The sequence below is a fragment of the Triturus cristatus genome, chromosome 6, assembly GCF_964204655.1.
Source record: "Triturus cristatus chromosome 6, aTriCri1.1, whole genome shotgun sequence".
Taxonomy (NCBI): Eukaryota; Metazoa; Chordata; class Amphibia; order Caudata; family Salamandridae; genus Triturus; species Triturus cristatus.
In genome coordinates this window covers 913,335,048-913,362,796 of record NC_140589.1, presented here as the reverse complement: position 1 = coordinate 913,362,796, position 27,749 = coordinate 913,335,048, and the positions used below count along the sequence as shown (strand labels likewise).

The 27,749-nt window shown below is 46.5% G+C and overlaps 1 protein-coding gene across 2 annotated transcripts in view; it reads left to right on the top strand.

Annotated features, from left to right (window-relative positions):
• ADGB (androglobin) overlaps window positions 1–27,749 on the top strand; it is a 1,188,702-nt gene that overhangs the window by 267,756 nt on the left and 893,197 nt on the right. For both annotated transcript variants that reach the window (XM_085611585.1, XM_085611586.1), the window contains exon 10: window positions 17,732–17,826. In XM_085611585.1, the coding sequence (XP_085467711.1) occupies window positions 17,732–17,826 (95 nt within the window). The remainder of the gene's footprint in view (window positions 1–17,731; window positions 17,827–27,749) is intronic.

Sequence of the window (27,749 nt, the reverse complement as noted above, 5' to 3'; positions counted from 1 at the left end):
CATGTACGTCACAGTGAGACCTGTAGCCACAATTCAGATGTGCACCCACAGTCTGTGTGCATGTTGTGTCTCAGATGTGATTGATCAAATGTGCCCAATGGAAGACAGTCTCCAAATCCATGTGGTATATGCAGCAACCTTGATGGTGTGTGTGTCTAAGAGATGTACATGTAGGGCCTGCAGGGACAACAGTGGCCACTACCTGTGGGACTCACGCTTGCCTTGTGGTGTGTATGTGATACACCATGTACATGCCAGTGTCGATGTGGCAATACAGGGACCTGGGTATCTGCATGGCAAAGATCTTTGTTGCCTGGGAGACATCAGGCCTCACTTGTCACTGTGGTGTGTGTTTGTAACGTCACAGCAGTACATAGGTCGGGTTAACACAGCCCAACGATTGGCCATTGCACTACATGGGACTTATGTTGACATGTGTAATTGAGATGTGAGGTGATGGTCATGTAGGTGACATATGTGTCCATGCCCAACAGCACATACCTCAGTACATTGTGTAATGTCATGATGTATCATGTGATATTGAGCCTGGTCATGGCCACATGGGTGGATGAGCCGACAATCTTCCTTTGTTCATCTCTGTTCTGCAGGACACCAGCTGTCCATCGACCATTCCCAGACCTTCAAACCATGCAGGAACGCGACTGCATCCGACGGTACCGCTTCACCAGGCCACTGACTGAGGAGTTGGCGGAGCAGTTGGCGCCACATCTGCTACCTGGCTGGACATACCCTACAGCACTGACCCCAGAGGTGAAGGTGATGGCAGCCCTGCACATCTTTGCTACTGGTACCTTCCAGTACACTGTGGCTACTGCAGGTGGGATGTCGCAAACTATGTTTAGTCATGTGCTACGCGATGTCTTGGAGGGGATGTTGCATTTCCATGACCTGTACATCAAGATCCCTAGCCCAGCTGAACTCCCTGAAATAAAGGATGCCTTTTATACACTGGGGAGGATGCTGAATGTCATCGGATCTATTGATGGTACACATGTGGCTCTGATACCACCAAAGGCACATGAGCAGGCATACCGGAACAGGAAATATTTCCACTCGATCAATGCTCTGGTGATATGTCTTACAGACATGTGTATCACACATGTGTGTGCACGGTTCCCTGGTTCTGCGCACGATCCCTACATAATGCGGAGTAGTCGCATTGCAACGCTGATGTCACAGATGCCAGATCAGCGTGCCTGGCTTGTCGGGGTGTACTGACTGTTTATCATTGTGTGTGTTTGGTAATGTTGTATTCCGCACTCCTACAAAACTCAGCTACTTGTTCATTTTTTTGTGTGTAGGTGACTCCGGATACCCCAACATGCCGTGGTTGCTGACACCCCTCAGGAACCCTGTGACACCAGCCGAGATTCGCTACAATGAGGCACATGGTCGGAGCAGGAGGGTGATTGAGTGGACATTCGGCCTCCTAAAAAGCCGCTTTCGCTGCCTGGACAAGACCGGAGGGGCCTTCCCATATGAGCCTGCAAAGGTGTGCAAAATTATCCTTGTATGCTGCATGCTACACAACATGGCAGTGCGGAAGAAGGTGCCTCTCATCCAGGATGACGATGACCAACCTCCGCCACTGTGGAGGATTCTGGCCTGGGCCACGATGCCAGTGATGATGAGGAGAAGGGTGACGTCCGCTCACAGCTCATCAACAACTTCTTCACCTGAATGTGAGTTTCCAGGGTTGTTTTGTCAATGTATGGAGTTAGCCTGGAAAGTGTTGTGGCTGCTGTGTTGCTGACTGAGTGTGTCTGTGTGACACTTGACTGGATGCGTGCAGTGATGTGTCCATTCAGGTGGTGTGTACTCCACAATAGGGTAGTACTGCTAACTTGTTTCTGTGTAGGTTTCTTGTGACATGTTTTGTGCATGTGTATTGCATTTCTCTCCTGTTCTGCTGTGCTTTTGACTGTGTCTTGTGTCTGTCCTTCACAGGGTAATTTCCCTATTGTTTGGTCAACTCTGACCCCCAACACCCAGAATTTGACACCAGTGTGGGAGTAGTGAATTGACATCAAGTGATGGGCCACACACCCCTGGACTACAATTCTCAGACACACTGTGACCGTGTGTCCACCGTAACGTACAATTGCCTTGCAACTATTTTTGAATAAACATGTTGCTGATGTGTAATGAACCTGTGCTATGCTTTGTTAGGTGCGTTATCTGTCTTCCCACATCTGAGTGACATTTGCTTACCTCACCTGTGGATTTGTTACCAATGACTGTGGATAGGTGTTGTGTTTGTGCATACCTATGTGTTTCAGGTCAACATCATTGTGTGAGATGAGTAACATGGCCATGGTGAGTATGTGTTGTGTTGCCATAGTGGTATGTCTCCCTCACATGTGTCACATCACCATGACTCACCTAACGTTGGTCACATTGTTGCAGTTTTTGGCATGCACTGTGCTGTGTAGCAGATCGACATCTCCATGACACATGACAAGTTGGAGTCACAACAGAGGCAAGTATGATGTACTGGTGAGTTTATTTTCGAACAAGTGCACAGGATGGTGGGTGCTGTACATTTGGTTTGGAATCCAAAGTTCACATTAGAGTTGGAAGTGCTGGTAGATGAAATGTCCAGAGTAAAGTCCACAGTCATCTCCTACATTGGACCAACATGAACCCTCCATGTCATGTCATGTGGGCGAGTTGTGTGCGATTGAACAAGGTGAACGGGTTGCGCACAAAGAACATTGTCCAGAACAGGTTTAGAGGCCCTGGAGGATGTGCTGGGACATCTGCCTCTCACATGTCCTTCTTTGGACGACCCCTCTTCTTCTTGGGGGGGGGGATCCTCAGGTGCAGGCCTCTTCCCTCCCTGTGGCGCTGGCAGATGGTGTTGCAACAGATGTTGTGGCCACACAGGGAGGTGTGATCAGGTTTGTGTTGATCTGGCGGAGGCATTGGAGTATGTCCCAATGCACCGTAGTAAGGGCATCCCACTTTGCCTCCATGCGGGCATGGTGGGCAGCCTGCTCCTGTTGTATGTCCTTGGAGATCCCCACTACCTGGCCAAATCCTCCGGTGCTATCCTGGTACACATCTATGATGCGTGCCAGTTGGAGGTCATCATGCAGTCCAGACCCCTCTGCAAGGTGCACCCTCTGCCTCCCACCCCTCCCAGCACCCCTATCCACATGGGCAGGACCAGCGGTGGGACGCACAGGTGACACTGGGACCCCATGGGTGGTGTTGCTGGTGGTGTTTTCTGTAGCTTTCGGGGGGTCCTGTGTCCCTGTGCTGTGGTTGTTCAGTGGCCTTGGTCTGTCCGTGCTGGCGGGGGTGCCCTGTCGGTTTCCAGATGCTGGAGGCGTGGGTACAGGGGGTGCAGATGTTGATGCTGCTGGTGCTGCATGATTACTCACACCGGAGGGGCCAGGTTGGTCGTCGTCATCCAAAGAGGACAGAGACAGAGTCAAACCAGAGAGCTCAGTGTCCACCAGAGTCTGGGACTGGGAATCCTCTTCATTTGGCCCTGGGTCCCCAGCACCACCTGTGTTTGGAAGAGACACACAATGTACGTTATGTTTCTACAGGCATCAATGGTTCACAAACATGACATATTCTACTGTACGAACGGATGCCTGCCTGTACAATGCTTTTTTTCGGCTTGTCACGGACAGAGTTTGATATTGTTGTTGCACATTGCCCAGCCATGAAGAAACATTTCAATGTGCATGTCGAAGTGTGTGCATGCCCAGCTCATGGATAGATTTTTCTGTACATGACCATGCTACTCAAGGGCCATCACGTTTCGGACACAGGTGTGTCATCCCTGTACACATGTGAGCTTGAACAAGGACATACGTGCTATTCCACTGGGGATATGTTGTACTATTGGGACATGTGTGGTAGCAGAGTTTGCTAGTCTTTTTGTGCCACATTGGTGTATTGGTACGACATGGTCACAGTCCGGTATGCCTGTGATCTCTTTGGAGGAAGTGTTTTCTTCCAGTGTTCCTAGATCTCATCTCATTTCATACAGGTGATGATGTCACCATCATTAATGATTCTGGTGCTGAGTTTTGTACGTGCATATGTGATTTGACTTGTCAATGTTACACATGTTGGCATGGATTGGGCAAGGTAGCACTCTGGCTTTTCAATGTTCATGATAGTGAAGGCCGTTGGTGTGAGTGTTGCAGTTTGGCTGCTGTGAGTAGCATGTCTCCTCCAATGCTGTCCATGTTTGACCTTGTGTCTACTGTGTCTATGTCAGTGAGTGGTGTGTTGTGTGAAGGATGCCTATGTTTCAGAACGATGTAGGGGTGGAATGCAGCTCACAACAGCACCAAGTGTGAATGTGACCATGCTATGGTGTCGGCTATATTGGTGTGTCCATTCCATTCACTGTCAGATGTCCCCTGTTAATGATGTATATGTGAATTCCTGTGTGTTTTGTACAATGTACCATATATATGGCTCCCCACATTGGTCATCTGCAAGACACACCTCCCCTGCACGGCCAGGGGGCACCCCTGGACACTGCATCCCCAGACAATGATTTAGAACATATAGTTGCAATGGCTGTGTGTGCGACCGGGTTTTGTTTGGTCAGTGCATATGTGTGATTGTCAGCCACATCATTTCTCAGGCCCAGTGTCAGACATCTTGACAGTCCATTTCCACTCCCTGTGAGGTGAGCATGGTTCAGTGTGAGCTTGCTGGGCCATGTGGGTGGGTGTGGATTGTCTGTGACTGCAACTCCCATCATGGTCTTGGCTATACCCCCCTTCCCAGCATGCCCATACTTCCTCCCTCTTGACTCTGCTTCCCTGTGAGGGGGTGTGACAGCAATGGCAAGATGGCTGACTGTGAAGTCCTGGTGTTTGTTTGGCTACAAGTCCAAAGAGAGCCCCTGTGCTTTACACAGCAGCACCCAGTATGGGGTATCTTTTGCTGATATTTCACTGAGGTGTGGGTCAATGCATTCTACCCGGGGAGTTGTGTGGAGTTTGTGTTGAGGGGGTGTGTGTGTCTCCACATGATGGTAAGTATGGTCAGAGTTGTCAGTCCTCCTTCCCACCCGGCCAGACATCCCACCATGAAACGTGCTTCCATTGGAGGGCGTGCAAGTTGTCTTTCAGGATGTCAGTCAGTGGTGTCCTGCTTCTGATTTGCACACAACCCCTACCAGGGCCTTGTGCTCCCCACAGCAGGACCCAGTGTCAGCCATCTGGTCAGTCATTTTCCACTCCCTGTGATGTGGGCATGGTTCAGAGAGGTCTTGTTGGGCCAATCAGGAGGGGGAGCATTATCTGTGACTACAACCCCATCATGCTTTAGGATACACTCACTTCACCTGCATCCCCACTATTCCTTCCTGTCAGTCAGCTGCACTGTGAGGTAGTGTGTTTGTGGTAGCAAACTGTCTGGCAGTGTTTATTTAGCTTTGTGCCACTGCCTTGCTCTATTTGTTTGTAGGTTGGTACATGTCATGACACATTTCCAAGTCACTATGAGATGGCAGGTATTGTGTTTGTCTGACTAACATACACATCGTGGGATGATTGTCTATTGGTTACTGTGGCTTTGCTTGCGGTGCATAGTTGACTGTCCCCTTGCCACATATGTTGTTTGTGTACTCACCAGGCTCTGGTATGTCTGTTAGACCATGGACGCTCTCTGGTGGTAGGATGTCCCGCACCTTCTCCTCCCAGGTCCTGAAGTAGACTGGTTTGGCAGGAGGGCCACCGCCTGTGCACTGACTCAGGGCGTGATCTTTTTCAATGAGTTTTTTGACCCTCCTGCAGACGTCATACCACCTGTTCTGGTTATCGTCCTTTGTGCGCCTTGCTGGTGCTTGTGCGTTCACCTTGTCCACAATCCTCGCCCACATCTTTGTTTTCTCTGACATGGGGATCCTTTGGACCAATGTACCAAACAAATGTGGCTCTACTCTGATGATCTCGTCTACCAGCACTTCTAACTCACTATCTGTGAACTTTGGATTCTTCTTTGGGGGCATGGTGATGGGTGGTGGTGGTGAGTGATGTGTGTGTGAGAGTGGAGTGGGTTAGTGTTGGTTTTGCTAGCTGTATGTGTGAGTGCTTTTGGTGAGGTGCTGATGGTGTGTGAGTTGTGTGATGGGTGAGTTGTGAGTGTGTCTGTGGTTGCTGTGTGATGGTGTTTGCTGCTGGCTGTGTCTTTGTACCAGGTTTTTTTAATTTGATAATTTTTGGCTTTGTCATTGCTTGTTTGGTCCTTTTTTTGTCTTTTTTCCTTTGGGTTTTGTAGGCATGAAGGAGACGTTCTTCTGACGGAAACAGACGCTGATGTTGGCTCGTGTGGGCTTCTCCGCCTCGTTCACGCTGACTATCTTCTGTGTTTCATACGCGTCGGTCGCAGAGATCTCTATTACTTGTGGGCCCGGTTTTCTGTGCATGTCGGTCGTGCGGCTTGGTCTCCGTGCGAGTCGGTCTGGTTTTACACGCATTGCATCGTAATTATCGACATCGCGGGTATGTGTTGGTCGGGTTCATTCCTGGTTCGTGTCGGTCGGTGAAACTCGCGTTGGTTTTCCGTCTGGATCACTATTTTCCCTACGGCTCGGTCGTATGGCTTGTATTCTGTATGTGTTGGTTGTAATTCACACGCATTGCATCGTACTGCACGGGTCGTACGGCGCTGATCCGTGTCGGTCGGTCTACGGTCCGGGGCCGTGTCGGTCGGTACGATTTGCGGCTGGAATCGGAATCGGCCCCTAAATGCCTTCTGTGCATACCAAAAGTAGTAAGTTAAGGATCTTATCTCAGATTAGTTCTGTGAATCGGCCCTCATATTGTGTATTCTCTCATCTGAAGAGCAGTACTCCTAGTAGCAGGCATCAGCGCAACGCCACACTATATATTGACTATCGGTGGCGACTGAATTATAGGTGTTTGAAGAAAACATCGTCAAGGCGTAAAACGTCTCAAAGGAGGTGGATACCCTCCATTTTGAGCCAACCACTTGTTCAATTTGTGTAAATTTATTACTGGTCTGTCGTTTGTAGGGCCAAGCTTAGTGGCTGAAAATAAGAAGAAATACAAAGCAGTGCAAAAAGTGGCTAAATGAAACCGGGAAAAGGGCGCTTTGGAGGGATCTTCTCTGTGAAGCAAAAATAAAGGACAGTAAGCAATTCTGGCACATAATAGCTAAGAGAACTAAGGACAGAGTAATGGAAGAAACGTACCACATCCAACGACATCTATAGGTAAATTATTTGAATGTCTGACAGAATATCGGCGGACAGAAAATCAACCTACAAAAATATCGACACAAAAATATCAATGTCAAAAATATCGAAGTCCTGTCTACATCATGGTAAGTACAAAAATATTGAGAAAAAATATATAATTGTGAAAAATATCGATGTTAAAAATATCGTTTTTTAAAATATTTTAATAATAATGTAAAATTAAGTAAATAATACATATAAATACAAGAAACATAGTTTAAAATATTATAACATGTTTAAAAAAGAATAACTAATACATATAGGTGCCGATTCCGATCCGGTAAAAAGGCCCAGCGAATCGTCGTACGAGCGTTTTCTCCATACGACTCGTACCCGGTAAACTGTCCGTACAACCTAGGAAGTACGATTCGTACAGAAAACTTATGTCCGTACGAATCGAACAAAATACCGTACGGGTAAAAAAAACCTACGAATCAGAACAGGAACAGCCTATACGCGCCGTCCGTACGTATGTAAGCAGCGTTTTACGGCCCAGCAAGTACGATCCGTCCCTACGGCACTCCGTACGGCTCTTTTTTTATGGGAGCCAAAAACAGCCGTAAAAGCTGATTCCCCAGGGGTACGAGTCATACAGGCCCCCCCACCCCCCGTATGTACGCACCGTACCCCCACCACCCCCGTATGTACGCACCGTACCCCACCCCCTATGTACGCACCGTACCCCCACCCCGTATGTATGCACCGTATCCCCACCCCCGTATGTACGCACCGTACCCCCACCACCCCCCGTATGTACGCACCGTACCCCCACCCCCCGTATGTACACACCGTACCTCCAGCGCGTACGCACTGGGGGTACGGTGCGTACATACGGGGGTGGTGGGGGTACGGTGCGTACATACGGGGGGGGCCTGTGCGACTCGTACCCCGGGAACAACTTTTCCCAGGCTACGGGTCGTACAAACTTCGCTTCGTAGCGGGTACAGTCATTCCCCGTGTACGGGCTGTTTTCTGTACGATTCGTAAATCGGATAGCCGATCCGGACCGTACTTGTACGCTCGGACTGTCTTTTTACGAATCGTATGGAAAACTGTCCGGGTAAGTTTCGTACAACTTTTCCCGCTACGATTCGTACGGAGCGGGCCGATCCGTATGTACTTTTTCCCGTACGAATCGTGCTTCACGGGTCGGACGTGACTTGTACGATTCGTACTGAAAAAAATACGGATCGAAGTCGTACGGAAATATTTTTTAACGGATCGGAATCGCCACCTTTATGTTAATATAAATTAAACATATACATATAAATTAATATATACTTACTCCACATAGTGCAACAGTAGGGAAAGCGTTGGATAGCGTAGGGGTACAAATTACTATTCCCACTCCAGTGAGTGCAACAGTAGGGAAAGCGTTGGATAGCGTAGGGGTTAAAATTACTATTCCCACTCCAGTGAGTGCAACAGTAGGGAAAGCGTTAGATAGCGTAGGGGTAAAAATTACTATTCCCACTTCAGTGAGTGCAACAGTAGGGAAAACGTTGGAAAGCGTAGGGGTTAAAATTACTATTCCCACTCCAGTGAGTGCAACAGTAGGGAAAGCGTTGGATAGCATAGGGGTAAAAATGACTATTCTCACTCCAATGAGTGCAACAGTAGGGAAAGCCTTGGATAGCATAGGGATTAAAATTACTATTCCCACTCCAGGGAGTGCCACAGTAGGGAAAGCGTTGGATAGCGTAAGGGTTACAATTACTATTCCCACTGCAGTGAGTGCAACAGTAGGGAAAGCGTTGGATAGCGTAAGGGTTAAATTAACATTCATATTAATTACATTAATATTGTGAAATATATAACATATTAATAATTAATTAACCAAAAATATTATAATAAATACCAATAAAATAAAATTAATATTTACTTAAATAACATTAAATTACTTCCGACCCTAGTCCATCATTAACACATAAAATCAATTTATAAAAATTAATTACCAATTAATAATAAATAACAACAAATTAATTAACAATAACAATAAATACAAAATAATAATACATTAATTATAATTAATATAATGATAAATTAATCAATGAATAAAAAATAATTACCAGTTAATAATTAATTAACAACAAATTAACCATCAATAACAATAAATAAATAATAATAATAATACCTTTAATTATAACTAATATAGTTATACATTAATCAATTAATAAAAACTAATTACCAATTAATAATTAATTAGCAATACATTAATAATCAATGACAATCAATACAAACATATTAATTAATTAATTATAATCAAATGACTTCCCACCCTATTCCCCTATAAACCCACAACCCCCTACACATACAAATTAACATAATTTTTTAAAATATCAATTATTCAATTAATAAAAAATTATTACCAATAATAATTAATTACCAATACATTTATTACCAAATAACAATACACAAAAATAATAATACATTAATTTTAATTAATATAATGCTAAATTAATCAATTAATAAAATTAATTGCCAATTAATAATTAATTACCAATAAATTAATAATCACTATCAAGAAATAAAAACATATTAATTAATTAATTATAATTAAATTACTTCCCACCCTATTCCCACATAAACCCACAACCTGCTCTGATACTAAAACGCAAAATTTACTTAATTTTTTTAATTAATTTCTAAACATTTATTACATATATTTAAAAATAATAAAAATATACATTACAAAAAATGTTAAACATACATATAAAATACATACTAAAATACATAACACTAATATAAATATCGATATTATTAACAACTACATTTTTGCTAACGATATTCCTTACTTCTCTATTACTTACTTCGACATTAAAAAAAACGACATTACTTACCTTAAGGTCGATATTCTGGTCACCGATATTCTTGACATCGATATTCTGTCCCTATGATATTAAAAACTCGATATTAGTGTAGGTCGATATTAAAAAATCGATATTTTGACTGCCCACCAAATTATTTCAGCACACTTCACATGAGCCACATTGACACCCAGCTAGGGGAAAATTATAGAGGCTACCAGAGCAGCTTAGGGTCTCAAACATTGATGATCTGGGTCCTTTTAGTTTAGATGAAACAAGGAAGGCCCTTACTACATTACAGAAGGGCAAGGCTCCAGCCCTTGATAAAACCAGAAATCTCTGAACCAGAAATCGGGAGTATAATTCTAAATCAAAGTTTTCATGCAGTCTCCATAGGGGCAGAAGTACCCAATTCTTGGTTGGTTGCTGAGATGGTACCTGTTTTCAAAAATGGTGATAAGGGTGACCCATCAAATTATAGCCCATTAAACCTTATTGATATTTCACAAAATGTGTTCTCCAGGCACTTTTTAGACTGCAAGTCTGGGTCCATGAAGAAAATTAATTATCACTATTGCAATCCCGGTTCACAGCAAACACGATTACTATTGATCAAATGTTTCGGTTCTCTTAATTTTATGGAAGTACATGACTGTTAAAAGAGAACATATATGTGTAGGATTCATTGATCTACACACAGCCTTTGACCTTATCCCCCAGGAGAAATGTGGAGAGCCTTAAAGCAAATGAGAGTCCCCCAAAATGTATTGCTTGCTATTATAAGGCTCCAGACAAATAATTACGCCCAAATAAGATGGGGTCTTAAGGGTGAACTGACTGAACGCATCAGGGTTGAAAGGAAGAGTGCGGAAAGTGTGCTTATTGACACCCCCCCATAATTGCTGGACAGAAGGTATCATCATTATTATTCTCTAAATCCCCCATGGGGATACAGAACTTACTAAATTGGTTTTTACTATCAGGTGAGGAATTTGCATTGGAAGTAAATGTGGTTAAAACTAAATTCATGACTTTTAACCCTCATATGTTTTTTAAAAGCAAGATTTAACTGGAAAACACATATTTGGAGGAAGTGCAACAATCTGAATACTTGGGTTTAGGCTTACTAACACTCTATCATGGTCCCCACAAATAACCAAAAGCCAGGTGAAACGATAATAGGTGAACTGTGCTATATCAAAAAAGCTGAAGAATTCAAGCCCATATTACTGGTAATTGAAACCTACCAGGCAACAGGTACTGCAGCAGCCTTGTATGATGCCAAAATATGTGGTGCAAATAGTAAAGAGGGTATTGAAAAAATAGAGAATAATTTCATGAGATGTATGCTTGCACACCCTTGCAATGCACCCATAACCCCTGTTCGTTTGGATCTCGGCTTGAAAAACATAACTCAGGTGGCCGCACTTAGCCCCTGTCATTTTGGATTAGAATTTGGTCCAGTGTCTCAACACTTGCCCTACGAGAATCAGCTGCTGAGGTTATTGCATTAGAACACAATATAAAAATACCTTGGTTTAAACATGTTAAGAAGTGGCTATTTAGTCTGGGGATGTCTGAGCTATGAACTGAAGTGATACAGAAAAAATCCTTAATTAACCTAAAGAAGAGATACTGGGACCATACAAACACTCAGGTGCCGATTACGAACCGGTAAAAACCGGGTACGAACCGTCGGTCGGAGCGTTTTCCCCGTCCGACTCGTACCCGGTCGTAAAACTTTACAAACATGGAATTACGATTCGCACGGAAACACCATTTCCGTACGAATCGTAAAAAACACCGACCGACGAAAATATACATACGAATGTGATCCGGGAATGCTGCGACGTGACGTCGGGACACTTTCAGGCAGCGTTTCACGACCCAGGAATTACGATTCGAACCGACAGCAGTCCGGACGGCAATATTTTTACGGCACCCAAAAAGTGCCGGAAAAGCGAAGTACGGCGCGAATCGACCAGAGTAGGTGGCCCGGTACGCACCGTACCCCCCAGCCCCCGTACGTACGCGCCGACCTCCCCCCAGCCCCCGTACGTACGCGCCGACCCCCTCCAGCCCCCGTGAGTATGCGCCGACCCCCCCCAGCCCCCGTACGTACGCGCCGACCCCCCCCAGCCCCCGTGAGTACGTGCCGAACCCCCCGTGTATGTACACCCGTGTACGTTCGAGTCGAACCCCCCCGTGTATGTACACCCGTGTAGGTTCGAGTCAAACCCCCCCGTGTATGTACACCCGTGTACGTTCGAGTCGTAACCCCACCCGTGTATGTACGGTGCGTACCCCCTGCGCGTTGGTACGCTTCATACATACACGGGTGGGGGTACGCTCCATACATACACGGGTGGGGGTACGACACGAACGTACACGGGTGTACATACACGGGGGGGTTCGACTTGAACGTACACGGGTGTACATACACGGGGGGGTTCGACTCGAACGTACACGGGTGTACATACACAAGGGGGTTCGACACGTACACAGGTGTACATACACGGGGGGGTTCGACTCGAACGTACACAGGTGTACATACACTGGGGGGTTCGACTCAAACGTACACGGGTGTACATACACGGGGGGTTCGACACGTACACGGGTGTACATACACGGGGGGTTTGACTCGAACGTACACGGGTGTACATACAAGGGGGTTAGGCGCGTACTCACGGGGGCTGGGGGGGGTCGGCACGTACGTACGGGGGCTGGGGGGGTTCGGCACGTACTCACGGGGGCTGGGGGGGTTCGGCGCGTACTCACGGGGGCTGGGGGGGGGTCGGCGCGTACTCACGGGGGCTGGGGGGGGTTCGGCGCGTACTCACGGGTGCTGGGGGGGGTCGGCGCATACGTACGGGGGCTGGGGGGGGTCGGCGCATATGCGGGTACGTCTCCATGGTTGCTATGGGAGTTCGGTGCGGACGGTGTTTTTTCCATACGGTTGTAACATCGGACGCACGGGATGGATCGTGATTCCGCGGTCAGACTTCACTTTTCACATTTGTACGGTAAATCGTCCGAGGACGTGTCGGACACATTTTCCGACCCGAGGACGTGTGGGGAATAATTCCCAATGCGATTCGTATGGACTTTTTACCATGCAAATCGTGATTGCCAGTTTGTATGGCACTTGTACGATTCGTACGGTAAAAAGACCGGATACGAGTCGTACGGGGAAATTTTTTACCGGATCGTAATTGGCACCCAAGTGGTTACGCCACACTAATGCCGGTGAACTAACAATCAGATTTCTGGACTTTAAGAACAGAATGAACTATGAGGATTTCCTAGATTGCATAGAGCCACCTGAGGCCAGATCTCGGAACTCGAAGTTTGGATACGGTATTTTGCCACTGAATGAGTCCCGTAGCAAATGGGTGGGAAGCACTAGCTCCCCAAATTGTCCATTTTGTTTTCCAACCCTGAATCCCATGGAGAATATTTTTTTTTTCTGCCTTAATACATTCGCATTAGGAAAACTTGACTGAACCTGATTTGTTGCACGGTATCCCTGAGGCACCTGAAAGAGGCTGTCTTTGGTTAGTGCATGCTATGTCTAGATACTTGTTGTATGCCTGGTGGGTAAGACTCAAAATCAATCCCCTAATCCCAGGGATATGAATTTGGTCTCTTGCTTGGATAAATTATCATTCTGTTTCCCTTTTCTGTTTTTAAGGGCACCTTTATATATAAGAGTTGATTATTGGCATACACTTGTTAGTTCTTCTATATGCACATGCACTTTTTGGATCCAGAGTGATATTAATGTGGGTCCTTTTCAATTGTTCATTAGTGTTACCAACGATAACTCTAATTTACTAATAGATAATCCATCTTGCTGTAAACTATGACTAATTAATCCATGGGTACCCATTTGATAAGACTTCCTGTAGGCAAAGTATGGCACACAGAAATGTGTTAAATCTTAGTGGGGTAGTCTACAAGATGCTGCCTTGTATAATTATTTGAAAATAAGACTTTTTTGGACCATTGATTGTTGTTTCAAGAAGTCTGTTGCAAATTGTATGTTTTTAAATGTTTTTATGGATTTTAAGTTTTGTTTTTTAAGAAGAGTGTACTTTTTGATGTACTTTTATGATTTCTAATCAAAACTGAATAAAGAATATTACAACTACTGGTCTCTGTCCCCCGTTGGTCTTGTCCACTAGGAAAAGATTGCTTATGAAGCTACATGGTGGGAGGTGGTGGGACAAATAGCTCCCTTTTCAAATAGTGGTAAAAAACTCTGCATCCACCAGTTCTACCTATTGTTGCGAAAACTGTAGCAGTCTGTGGCGTGCAATCTGGTGCAGGGATCCACAGAACTCTACATGAAACTGAACCGTTTTGCAGGACCCATGCTTCGCTGAAAATTGACAACTAAACATGGAGCAAATTTGCCAGACTGCCCTTTACTTTTTTGAGGGAAGAATGTTGAACACTCACCGGAATTGGAGGGGACGGCAAACTCCTTATTTCCATGGCCTCTGAAACGCCATCCATGGATCTGGTAGAAATTGCCAAAACAGGCTTGTCTTGATATTGCCCAACCCTGGAGCCTTGACCTCTAGATGGATACTGGGAGGAATATTGCCTGGCCAAGCGTCCCCTGCCTCGGCTGCCCCACAGAAAACACAGAAGGAGAAGACCCTTTTTATGGGGGACTGGGCCTTGTCCATGGAAGTAAAAGTATTGATGAACTTCCAAGTTCTATAATAAAAGTCTCACTAAAGAGCCCCCCTACAGGTCACTGGGGAGTTAGACCACCCTAAGGTATTCTGGTAGATTTGCACCCCCCAAGCCCATTAGGTTAGGATGCGCTAGGTTGAAGTATAGATATGATTATATAATCAATGTAACAGCACAATAGTTGAATTATCTTTCATAGTGCTGATTACTCTGTTCTGTTTCTTTCTATTAATCATTGCAGCAGATATATTTTACACAAGAATTTTATTGCTTCAATACATGTTTGAAATGCCAATTTGAGTATTTCTCATGTTCCCCTTTTGAGCATGCATGAGTTACTAATGAAAGGAACTGATCTGTTTCCACGATTTCCTTATGGAGTCAGGGTTGTTTTGTTCTGAGGCTGCACATACCATCCGTTACCTTGTAAGGATATAGGTCCAGATTTTCTCTGGCCTAAGGGACTACTACGATCTAAAGATTGCCTCCAATGTAATGTAATATGTGAAATGGTGATATTGCAGTGTCTCCTGTTTACCAATACGTGTGATGCTTGTTGGTTTCCTCTTGCTGTATAAATTTAAAAAATAAAGAGTTAAAAAAAAAGGATATAGGTCCAGATGGTGAACCGTGAGCTAGGCAGGGCTAAGGCCAGCATATCCTGATGGTATGCATGGACTCAGTCTTGCACAGTTTTGATGTTTACGTTGTCCAAATGCACAGTCTTACTGTTATACTATGAACTGCACGACAGAACAAAACAAGGCAGCAGGCCTTTTCTTTCTGTGAAGTCAGGATCAGGAACAACATCCCTGTACCTGTTAAGACCTCCCCAACGCTGCTCCAATTTATAAGAGTTGAAGACTAACCTCTTTAAAGAACAATACATAACAATGCATTATTAGTTCACAAACCAGCTACCTCTCCTTTCACTCATTGGTTTTATTCATATTTTTGACCCTGTACAGGTTCCGCTGCCTTTTGACTAGGCTTACCTTATAGAAATGCCACATACATGACAAAACCATAGCTAAAAGAATCTCGTAAATATTGTTAAATGAAAATTAAGGCGATGCACTCGGATCTAAAAATAACATGTTAAACAAGTCGGCTGAAGTGGCATGCTGCCACCACACAATTATTAAAGGGGCAGGAATTGAATGAGGGTATGTATGTTTGTGGTTTTTGAATAGCCTGACATTAGCCCAAAGGAACCAGAGTGCTGTACATGGTCAACTAATCATGCAATGCACTGTGCACAGTCGTTGTAGAGTGTGGTGGTAGATAGATTTGGTACTTCGTAATAGGTGGACATGATCACCAGCTTTGGTTTTTCATTGCACATTAGAGACACATTTTAGCTCAGCACCATACTGTTGAAGACATGTGTGGCCTTGGTAAAAAACAATAAAGTACAATTCTGTCAACATAGTCTTCAGCTACGGGCGTGTGTTTGTGTGCACATACAAACACACACACACGTTTTGATATTGCAGCCATCAGTTATCAATAATGACAAAATATATCACATCCCTATGTTTTCTTATAGCTTACATTATTGTGTAATGAGTATCCACATGCCCTCCCTTTAACAATATTTTTCAGTGAATATTTGTTGATTTAGTTATGGTGTACTCTTTCCTTTGTCAGTGTCTTCTCAAGGCATGACCTGCTGCGTTGCCCATTAGCACTAAATGCAGGACATGGCCTTCATCTAAACCCAGTGGTCAGCCCCATGGCCCCAGATCATACTTGACATAGTCTTGGGGCAACTGGCTCAGGGCCTGGTATCAGATTTCAGCCATTCCAAACCACAGTATCTCTGTCCTCCACCAGCGTTGAAAGCTGTGTCTGTTGGACTAGTAGTATGGCTATTCCCTCCACACATCCCCCATCCCCCGAATTGATTCGAACCTCAGTGCCCATTCATCACAGCCTTCGCCCATACATAGTGACCTCTGAACACACAAATAGTACTTGGTAGTGCCATGACTTTAGTAGACCAGTAACAAAGGTCCAAAAGGTACACCATTCTGCCTTACCCAAAGGGTTCTGGGCACAGATTGTGGCTCTGTCTACAGTTCCTCAGCCCTCAGTGCCCGTATTAATGAATAATGCGGTAGCAAACCCTGCTGATTATTGTTGTTAGTTTTGTGACCCTAGTGCTGGCCTGTGCCTCCATACCCCTTCAAACACCATTCCTTTCATTCTGCAACATAGTTTCACATGTCATAGTTCACAATTTTCAAATTATGCACTTCACTTAATGTTGACTGGAGTGAAATGTCCAAACAATCATATTCAGTAATTCAAGAACGGATTCGCAGTTTACAAACTTCTTCAGAAGACTTACAAACTGCAATTAGGATTTAGATTTCTAAGCTCTGCTTAGATTTATAGGTTTTCTCTTTCAGTTTTCACAAATAAAACTCTGTTGTCCCCCTCATTTCTTGCCATCTTCTGACTATCCGAGGTTCTTCTCTGCTCAGCTCACACCTCCCACCAGGAACATGGCTGCCTGTACCATAGGTAATAATATGAGAAACAACCAGCTCAAGTGCTGAGGGGAGTTAATGAGAGGGCAACAAGGTGCCTGAGCATTGATACCTTCCATTTGACATATTTGAGTGTCTAATCTAATTTAAGTTGAAACCTTCTTCACTTACACCAGTAATCACTTCTTTACAATTCATCAGACAGGCTTCTGTATTTTGTTAGAAGAAGTGAGGTGGACCAACAAGCGACTCCCAAGCTATGACAGGTTGAAACCAGTGTCTCAAACACTCAGGTGCTGGTTAGCCCACAGGAACTGCTAGTTCTAAAGTAGATAAACTTTGCAATAAAAAACCAAACAAATTGGCCTTTTCATTAACGGTAGCTTATGATGAAGTTAACCTTCATTATATTCTGTTTGTTTTATGGCAGCAATGATAACAAAATATATACTTTTCTCTTTTAGATTTTCCAATGCCACAGTCTCCCCAGATGGTGGTTTATGCCAATTTTTTGCCTCTTAATTTGTCTGAAAAGAAGATATCCATTCTAGGACGGATGGTAAGAACTACGTCTTCACAGACAGAGCATAAAATATAGATTTAGGAGTAAGAATGTCACTTTGTCAGAGACAGAAAATTATAGAATGTTCCACTGTTTACAATATGCCACAAAATGTATGCCATAGCATTTTGGTTTATGAAATGTTAAACATTGGGATGAAGATGCTGGTATTGCTAAGTTTGAGTGTTTAGTGTTCATAATAGATTTCAATGAGAAATGTACTTTTGTGATGTAAGTATTTAATATATAGATTTTCAGTCTCTGTTTGATTCCTGCCAAGGAAAGCATCTAACATGACCAGTGGAGGTTAACTTTTACAGTATTAGCATATGACTTTTCCTCGTGTCATTGTGTGTTTTGAGGAAAAGTACGTTTTTATAGAGTGGCTATGTTACTGTTAGGGACTACTGTCCAGTATCTGGTAGAGACCTCTACCCGCAGATTCCTTACCATAGAATTATCCCCAGTCGTCAGACTGGATATGGTACTTTTTCAGAAGCAACACCGCTGTGCGCTGGTAGGTGTCGTAGTTAGGCTCTGTTAGAAATGGGGTTTCTGGTTGGTACCTAAGCCAGACAGAACGCACCACTCTAGTCAGAGCAAGGGAGTTACACACCCCTGCTCACCCCCTTGGTAGCTTGGCAGAGCAGTCAGGCTTATCTCAGAGGCTATGTGCAAAGCTTTTGCGGAACGCACACACACGTGACACACTAGGCACACCACAAAAGGGACTCTACACCAGGGTTTCTAAAAAAAATCCTTTGTATTATAAAACACAGAGACCACAGCTAAATGAATTAATAATCACTATGCCAATTAGGCCACTGTCATAACATCATATGAAGGGCAATAATATAAAGGCATATATATGGTCCCTCTCACAAGAGCATCATTACTGTGCACTCTTGCTGTACATATGGTGCAGTTTCCTAGAATAACAGTACATGTTATCCTGACGATGTAGGACACCACAGTAGGACATAGAATACCGTAGTTATGGCACATATCAATTACAAAATATAATTCTCCAGTAATCATCCCAAATATCATGGTACCTATAGGGTGCAGCTTCCTTGCCATCCTAGAACTCTGTATAGGGATATCCCCCATGAACTCATAGGGCACCGGAACTCCTGTGTGTCTTTTATGGGGATTATGGTCGTTTTCCCTGAGGTTAGGAGGTGCTCATGCAGTTTTGGAGTATGGCACCTCAGTTGGGCACAGAAAACAAAACAACAGGGCAGCGGCTGCGATTGTGCGGTGCAGCTGCCACACCCCGTACCATTTGCATGCCACTGGTGCTACTCCCCTCTTGGGTGCAATGTCCCCTGTGGCAAAAAGGGGGGAGCTCCAGTGCAGGACTAGCGATGTCCGTGCTGCGCCTGCAAGCTGAGGGGGGTGCAGTGAATCTTCCGAGTCCACTCAGGCCTCAAAACTGCACCCTGGGACACACCCTAGTCCTGCGCCGCCACATACGCCAGTCCCACCGGCTTCTGAGAGGGGCCGGGTGCACATGCCGGCACTCACCCACCTGGAGTGTGGCTGGGGAAGCGCTCACGGCTCCGGCAAAGGTAGGGCTTGCAGCCTTGGAATTAGTGGGGTCTGGTGGTTGCTGATAAACACGTCCTCAGGCGCAGCACTGATGGAATGCCGCGGCAGGGCCCAGCAGGGCAGAACCTCCAGACACTCGGTCTGGTTCTGGTTCTGGTTGGGCACTCCCATCCAACTTGGGAATGTAGTGAGGGATTCCCGTCTTACAGTTCGCCTGGACGTACAATTCTACAAGGGCCATTAATGTAGAGCAGTAGAGCCTGAAGAAATCCACATGCGGGCGCTGAGCTCATCCATAGTAACCCACAGGTGCTGGTTTTCCATGGCTAGAGCCCAGCCTGCGCTTGGCAACTCCTCGCTCTTCAGAATGAGGAGAAATCAGCCCGGTGCTGAAAAATTGGTAAAACAAAGCTTTCACCCTGGGCTTTTCATTATAACAAGGTGAAGAATAGTCCATTCCTTTTCCTGCAGGAGCAGCAACTGCAGGTCAAACCACACTCTACACGATAGAAACGGGGTAGCACTTCTCACAGTTATTCAACTCTTTTTTTTAGGTATGTTACTTTTAGATCCAGCCACAAACATTTCTTGAAGTCTTTTGTATCCCCGAGACTTCCAACAGGAGGCCAGCACACACAAGCCCCTGGAGATTCTTCACAAGCAGGATACCACAGCAGGGCAAAAGGAGTCAGTCCTTTTCCCCCTCCATAGACAGAAGCAGCAACTGCACGCCAGCCCACCCCTCAAACAGAAAAGGCAGCGCTCCTCACACAGTCCTTCCGCTGTTCTTCTTGGCAGGGTCCTCTTGTTCCTTGAAGTCCTGGGGTTTAATGTGTAGTACCTATTCCCCATATTGTCATTGTTCTCTTTGCTGTAAGGGTCTTTGAACCCAGTCCAAACCAGTCCTGTCCTCCTGGGTGCAGCCTGACCACAGGGGGCTGAAACAGCATTGTGAAAAAGTAGACACAGCTTATTCAGGTGCTACAAAGGTCCTCCCACAACTCTAAATGCAGACCAGGTCTATTCAGCCCTTCAATGAGTCATCGAGGCAAGGCAGGACACACCTCAACCCACCCAATGACTGTCTAGAGTGAATGCACATCCTAGCTCCTGTCACTCAACCACCTGATGCTGAAAACACAAACAGCCAGAGGAACAAAGAATGGTAAAATAAGAAAATCCCCACTTTCTAAAAGTGGCATTTTCAAACACAGAATTTAAAAAACACCTTTACCAAAAGGTGCATTAATAAATTTAGAGTTTAGAGAGCCTAAACTCTATTTTTCTATCTTCTCCTTATGGAAAGCTACACATGTAAAATGTTAAAGCGTAGCCCCAAGGATAAGCCTTTGGGGCAGAAAGCCTTTCAATAGTGAAAACAAAATACACAGTATTTCACTATCAGGACATGTAACACATGCCAGTACATGTCCTACCTTTCACGTACACTGCACCCTGCCCATGGGGGGTACCTTGGGCCTACCTTAGGGGTGCCTCACATGTAAGGAATGGGAAGGTTTGGGACTGGCCAGGGAAACATGGCAGTTTACAACTGCGAGTGCAGACACTACAGTGGCAGGTCTGAGACACATTATCTGATAGAGACTTCTTGCTGCAGATTCCTTACCTTTGTATTTCCCATGCGTCAGGCAGGATTCAGAAATGTATTGCTGGGCAATACCCCTTGTAGGTGACATCGGGTGGCTCCATTCGATTCCGCGTGACGTCACCGGGGTTGGTAGGGTCAGTTATGACATTGTGCTACCTATATAGGCGCCACCCAGGGGCCCGGACGTTAGTTCTTTTCTTTCCGCGCCAGTTAAGCACCAATCCGGGAAGAGCTACCCCCTTTGTCACTTTTTAACAGGTTTTTTCTTGACTTTTTGTTTAATTGGGAATTTGTTTCTTCGTGTGCGAGGATGCATTCGAGGAAGACAGGTTTCAAGCCATGCAGTGCCTGTCACCTTATGATGTTGGTGAGCGACCCCTATCTTGTCTGCCTCCGGTGACTCGAGCGCAACCACAATTCAAAGTTGTGCTCGGACTGTCGTGTGATGGCTCCAAAGGCCTTGCGGGATCGGGCTATGAAGCACCTTGCGGCCCGGTAGTTGACACGTCCAGCGAGACCCCACGGATGTCCTTGTCCCGATCGCAGAAAAGGAGGTCGTGGGACTGCTCCCGGAACCCAAAGTCCTCTTTATCCCACTCGAGTTCTTCAGGACACTCGGGGAAGAGGCACAAGAAGAAGAATAAGTCCAAGCCGACTTCATCTCTATCTCAGCTGTCGTCCCTCGACGAAAGAGGTAAGGAGCACTGATGCTCTAGGCACGGTTCTGCAGAGCCAGAGCCAGAGGCGACTTCCCATCTCCCTCCCTTTCAGGGACCGGAGCGACCTCTGCTCAAATTAAAGATTTTTACAAGGTGATGCACTGTGTATTTGAGAGGGCCTACCCCTCTAGTGATCCCTCGGGCCCAGAGGAGTCGGAAGGGGCCCCATTGGGTTCGACGTCCAAGGCTCTGGCCAAGGCACCAGTGGGGCCTCGGGGATCTGATCCGGGGCGACGCTGGTTGTGCCATTGCGACCTCCTCCACCGTCGGACCCACAGTCGGTGCCTTTGGCACAAGCCTCATCCTTATCCCTGACGACATAAAGTGAGAACAACGTCGCTCAGCACCAATTTCAGTGCTGATTGAACCCAGGGGTTCTACGTTGTCACCTGAACACTTTGAGGATGTGTTAGGCTTGGGAGAGGACTAGGAGGTGTCTATGGACCCTTTGCAACACCAGGATGACTCTACAGAGCAGTGGGACTGGCATGGGGAACTTTGGGAAGCCAGTGGACTGGACACTTCTCCAGATATTGGCATGCTCTGTCCGCCAACTGTGGCTATGGAGGAGGGGGCGTCCCGAGGCAGCCGAGGTCCTCTACCTAGAGCTGCCCTCCGTGCAGGTCAGGACTAATCTCCTGACTGAAGTGCTTCAACATGGGGCTTTCACCTCCGAACACCTTTTGCCCTTTAACGATGCATTAACTGATGTCCTTTCATGCACTTGGTCCAAGTCTAGCACAGGGGCTCCTGTAAATAGGACAAATGCAGACCACCATCGCCCAGTGCCAGGCGACCCAAAGTCCATTAACCAACACCTGACCCCTGGAAGTTTGGTGGTGCAGGCCTCTCCATCCTAAGGTGTGTTCCCCTCTGTCCCTCCGGATAGGGAATCCAAGAGGCTGGATTCATTTGGTAAGAAGATGCTTGTTCCTCCAGCCTGGCATTGCAGTTGGTGAATACCACATGCTTATTGGGCCTTTTTCTCCCACTCCCTTGGGAGACGGTTGCGCAAGTGCTGCACCAAGTCCCAGAGGAGGCCTAGGCTGTGCTCTCTCAAGCAGTTAAGGTCGGGAATTAATCACCATAAGGTGTGGCCTTGATACAACGGATTCGCTGGGCAGATCGATTTCCCCGACAGTCGCCTTGTGGCGCCACGCGTGGAGTAGGACAACTGGCTTCTCGGACAATGTCCAGGCGAATTGGATGGACATGCCCTTTGAAGGAACCCGCCATTTTGGGTAAAAAGTGCCATTTTGGGTGAAAGTCCTTGAACATCAATAGGGCCGAATCTTCATTCTGCCCTAGTGAGGTTCAAGGACTTTCGAGCTACGGCCAGATCCTTGGGCCTCTCTTCCACTCCTTGTGGTTAGTCTACCTTTTGCCCCTTTCATGGCAATGTAAGAGGTTTCCAGCCATGTCAGCCTTATCTCAGTCACCGTCCTGTGCAGGATTCCCAAGCCGTGCAGGGACGTGATTCATTCCGGCCTAGGAACGGAAGCCAGAAGTCTTCGGCCACTCTGCCTCTGCAGCCACAGCCTACAAGCACTCCTAGTCTGACTCTGCAAGACCCCACCACTCCAGTTGGCGGGAGAATCCATCATCATCTCCCCCTCTGGAGGTCCATAACATTGGACAAGTGGGTCTTGCAGATCATTTAGAAGGGGTATTCCCTGCCTTTCCTTTCTTTTCCTTGTCCCATTCTGCCAAATCAGGAACAGCTGATGGAGTATCATTTAAAATTGGTCCAGGAGAAAGTTACAACTCTCTTGGCCAAGGGAGCTATAGAAAGGGTCCCAGGTTCAGAAGTAGGCAGTGGCTGTTGCTCCCACTACATTCTGATTCTGAAGATGAACAAAGGGTTGCGGCCCATTTTAGGTCTTCGAACTGTCAATCTGTTCTTCAAGAAAGAGAAATTCAAGATGCTCACTCTAGCTCAGGTCTTGTCTGCCTAGAAGACTGGATGGTAGCGTTGTACCTACAGGATGCGTATTTCCACATCCCCATCCTGCCGGACCACAGGTGTTACTTACGGGTCAAGGTAGGCCACAAGCACTTTCAGTTTACAGCGCTCCCCTTCGGCCTTACCAGTGTCCCTCGGGTGTTCACCAAGGTGATGGCAGTGGTCGCAGCTCATCTGTGCAGGTTAGGGGTGCCAGTCTTCCCCTACCTTTGACGACTGGCTCTTGAAGGTGGCTCGCCCCAGGCAGTCATCTTTCACCTCCAGACTATGGCAGACCTCCTTCACTCGCTGGGGCTCATTATCAACGTTCTGAAGTCACACCTGACTCCCTCTCAGATGCTCCATTTCATCTGAGCTGTCCTAAACATGGTGCAGTTTTGGGCTTATCCTCCTGAACTACATGTCCAGGATATTCAGGAGGATGTGATACTGATGTTTCAGCCTCTATCCTGGGTTCCGTTGAGACTGACTCTGAGACTGTTAGGCTTCATGGCCTTCTGCATCCTGCTTGTGACACATACCCGGTGGCATATGCAGGCTTTGCAGTGGAACCTAAAGTTCCAGTGGGTACAGCATCAGAAGTAAGTCTCTGACATGGTCCAGATCTTGGGGGAAACTGCAAAAGAACTGCAGTGGTGGTTAGCATATTGTGATTGGGTCAGCGGAAGACCCCTTTCCTAACCAGATCTGACAGTAGAGACAGATGTATCACTCCTTGGATGGGGAAGCCATCTGGAGAGGTTGAGATCAGAGGCCTCTTGTCTCTGACAGAATCCAGACTCCACATCAACCTATTGGAGCTCTAGGCGATCTGGCTGGCATTGAAAGTCTTTGTACCCTCCATGAAGGGAAAGCTAGTGCAGGTGTTCATGGACAACACCACCACCATTTGGTGCTGCAACTGCAATAAACATCTGGGTGGGGTTGTGGAGCCTTTGTCAGGAGGCCCTGCACCTCTGGGCGTGGTTGAAACATCAGGGCATATCCCTGGTTGTTCCACACCTGACGGGCTCTCTGAATGCCAGGGCGGACAAGATGTCTAGCTGATCATGAATGGCGTCTCCATCCAGGGGTGGAACAAGGTCTCTTTCAGCAGTGGCTATCGCTCTGAGGCACAATTGGTCTTGAGTGGGGCTCAAACCGCCTGTATGCCATCCCCCTATACTACTCCTACCCAGAGCTCTCAAGGAAATCAGAAAGGACCAGGCCCAGTCCATCCTTGTGACTCTGGTTGAACTTAGAGGGTTTGGTATCCTGAGCTGTTGAGCATAACCATCGGTCCTCCGATCAATCTGCCACTGCGGAAGGATCTTCTGTCGCAGCAACAGGGGAGGATTCTCCACCCGAATCTGGCAACGCTCCGCCTTCATGCGTGAAGATGGAACACCACGGCTCACAGCTTTCAACCTTCCTCCCGACGTCTGCGAGGTTATCCTGGCAGCCAGGTGTCCTTCCACCAAGATGGCGTACACCTGCCGCTGGGGCATGTTTGTGGCATGGTGTGCAGAAAGACAGATTGATCCCCTCTCTGCTCCCCTTTCTCAGGCCCTTCTATTTATCTTTCTTTTGCCCAGCAGGACTCTGCTTTGGGCACCTTAAAGGGCTATTTTCCTACCATCTAGCCTTTCTGCGGTTGCAAGATCAGCCACTCTTGTTCAAATCCCCTGATTTGAATTTGTTTTTGAAAGGGCTCCAACACGTTTTTACCTCCACCCTTAATCATACCTCAGTGGGACCTCAATCTAGTGCTCATCTTTCTGATGTGCACTCTGTTCTGCACAATTGTCTTCTCACTCTCCTTACCATCTAGACAGCCTTCCTAGTTGCAATAACATCTGCCCGTAGTCAGTGAGCTCCAGGATTTGTCATCCAAGCCTCCATACCTAAATATCTTCCCACACAAGCTGTTTTTTTGCACTCTTTCCTTCCGAAAGTTATCACTCCCCTGCCATTCCTTTTACATTCTGCAGCATTCCTCTAAGGAAGAGGAGCGACTCCATTGACTGGATCCAAAAAGAGCATTGGTGTTCTATTTTGACCATATGAAAGAGTTCCCCGTGGATGACCAACTCTTTGTGCGGTATGTCATAGCAAAGATGGGGATGTCTGCGCAGAAATAGACCATCTCCTGATGGATCTAGGTGGTAGCTGTGGAGACCAGCCTTCAGGCTTAGCCCAGAAGGAGTGTAAAGCATCTTGTTTTACATGAACGTAATAAACGTAATATTATTGTTATAGATTAAGTGAAAAACAACCACATAGTGTATATATATTTGTTATAAGACACTCACTAACACATACACATATCTCCTACCCGGAGATATACACAATTCTCACAATACTTTGCAAATAAAAACAGGTAAGTAGCACAAATACACAGTGGAAAGGTGGCTTCCTTTCAAGGCTGTCAGCAGCCTCAGCAGCAGCAGCAGCAGCAGCAGCAGAACCCTCTGGACAGGTCGTACAGAGGAAAAGGTAGTGGCCGTCTTCGGGGAGTTTCTCGGCAGAAGTTTTCCTCCTCCTCCTCCTTCCCTGTCCCCACCACTGGTTCCATGGGAAAGCAGCTCTAGATCCCCCACCTTGGAGCATACTGGTCCTTTAGGGGGTCGGGTGTCCCATTTTCTACTAGTTTGGAAATTGGTTACCTCAGACCATTGGGTTTCGAATCTTGTAGAAAATGGGTACGCCCTACCTTTTCAAGAGCTTCCACCTCCTTACCCTCCTTGCTAGGACTGGTGTTCAGAGGACCATTTGCTGCTTCTGCAGCAGGAGGTTCATGCCTTACTACAGAAAGGTGCGATAGAGGTGGTTTCGTAGCAGGAAAGGGGTCAGGGATGTTACTCCCGTTATTTCCTGATTCCCAAAAAGGACAGCCGGCTAAGGCCGATCTTGGTCCTCAGGGTTTTGAATTTTTACCTTGTTAGAACCGGCGGTCTCTAGTTGGCAGAGGTATACACTTCTGACAAATAGGGACCTACCAACTCTAGTCAGGGCAAGGGGATTACACACTCAGATAACCCCTGCTACCCCCTTGGTAGCTTGGCAGAGCAGACAGGCTTATCTCAGAGGCAGTGTGTTAAGCATTTATGACCACATACAGTAATAAAGTGAATACACTACAGATGGACACGACACAGAAGTTATTATAAAAATAAGTATTTTTATATAAGGTTTAGCACAAGACCAAATAACGACAAAAATATACCACAGTCTTAATAAATACTCTTTGGAAGGAAAAATAATAGTTCAAGTAAAGTTTCTTCTTAGGAAATAAGTATTTAGCAACAAAAGTAAGTATTCTTCTGAAACACAGCTCTTGGCAACAATGTAACCCCCACAGGAGTCACACGACGTTGAGTTTACGATATTCCCAAGGTTCGGCGTCGACCGCGAGGAGCGCTACGTCGAGCCTGGAGTTGCAACAGAACCCCCAAACACAGTACCTTTGGAAATGAAGGAAACGATTATCCACGGCGTCGATATGTCGGCGTCGAGGTCGGCGTCGATCGTGCCTCGGATTCGGGTCGATCTGCAGCGGCGTCGAGAGGTGTTGGGCCGGAGCAGCGCTCACGGCGTCGAGAAGGGCGTCGAGTCGATGCAATCAGCAGCAGCGTCGAGACGGGGTTGCTTAGAGCTGGAGCCGATACTCACTACTCAGAGGCGTCGATACCGGCGTCAAGACGGGGTCACTTGGAGCTGGAGCCGATACTCACTACTCCTGGCGTCGCTACTGGCGTCGATCGGGCCCGGCGGCCGGCGTCGAAGGCTCAGAACACTGGAGCCGTTACTCACGATGTCGAGCTGGATTCGGCGGCGTCGGCGACGTTGAGACTGCAGATTTCCCCTGTGCACTGGAAATAACACTTTCCAGCAACCAGCAATTCAGTAGAGGGTGAAGTCCTTTGGCCCTGTGACTTCAACAGGAGGCTGGCACTCTTCCAGCCCTTGGAGATTTTCTAGCAAGCTTTTGAGAGTACACACCAAGTTCCTCTCTCCTTGTTCCTTGGCAAAAATAAAGAAGCAGCTTCCGGTTCCCCCCAGCAAACAGCACACTGGCAGAAGGGGGAGGCAAGTCCTT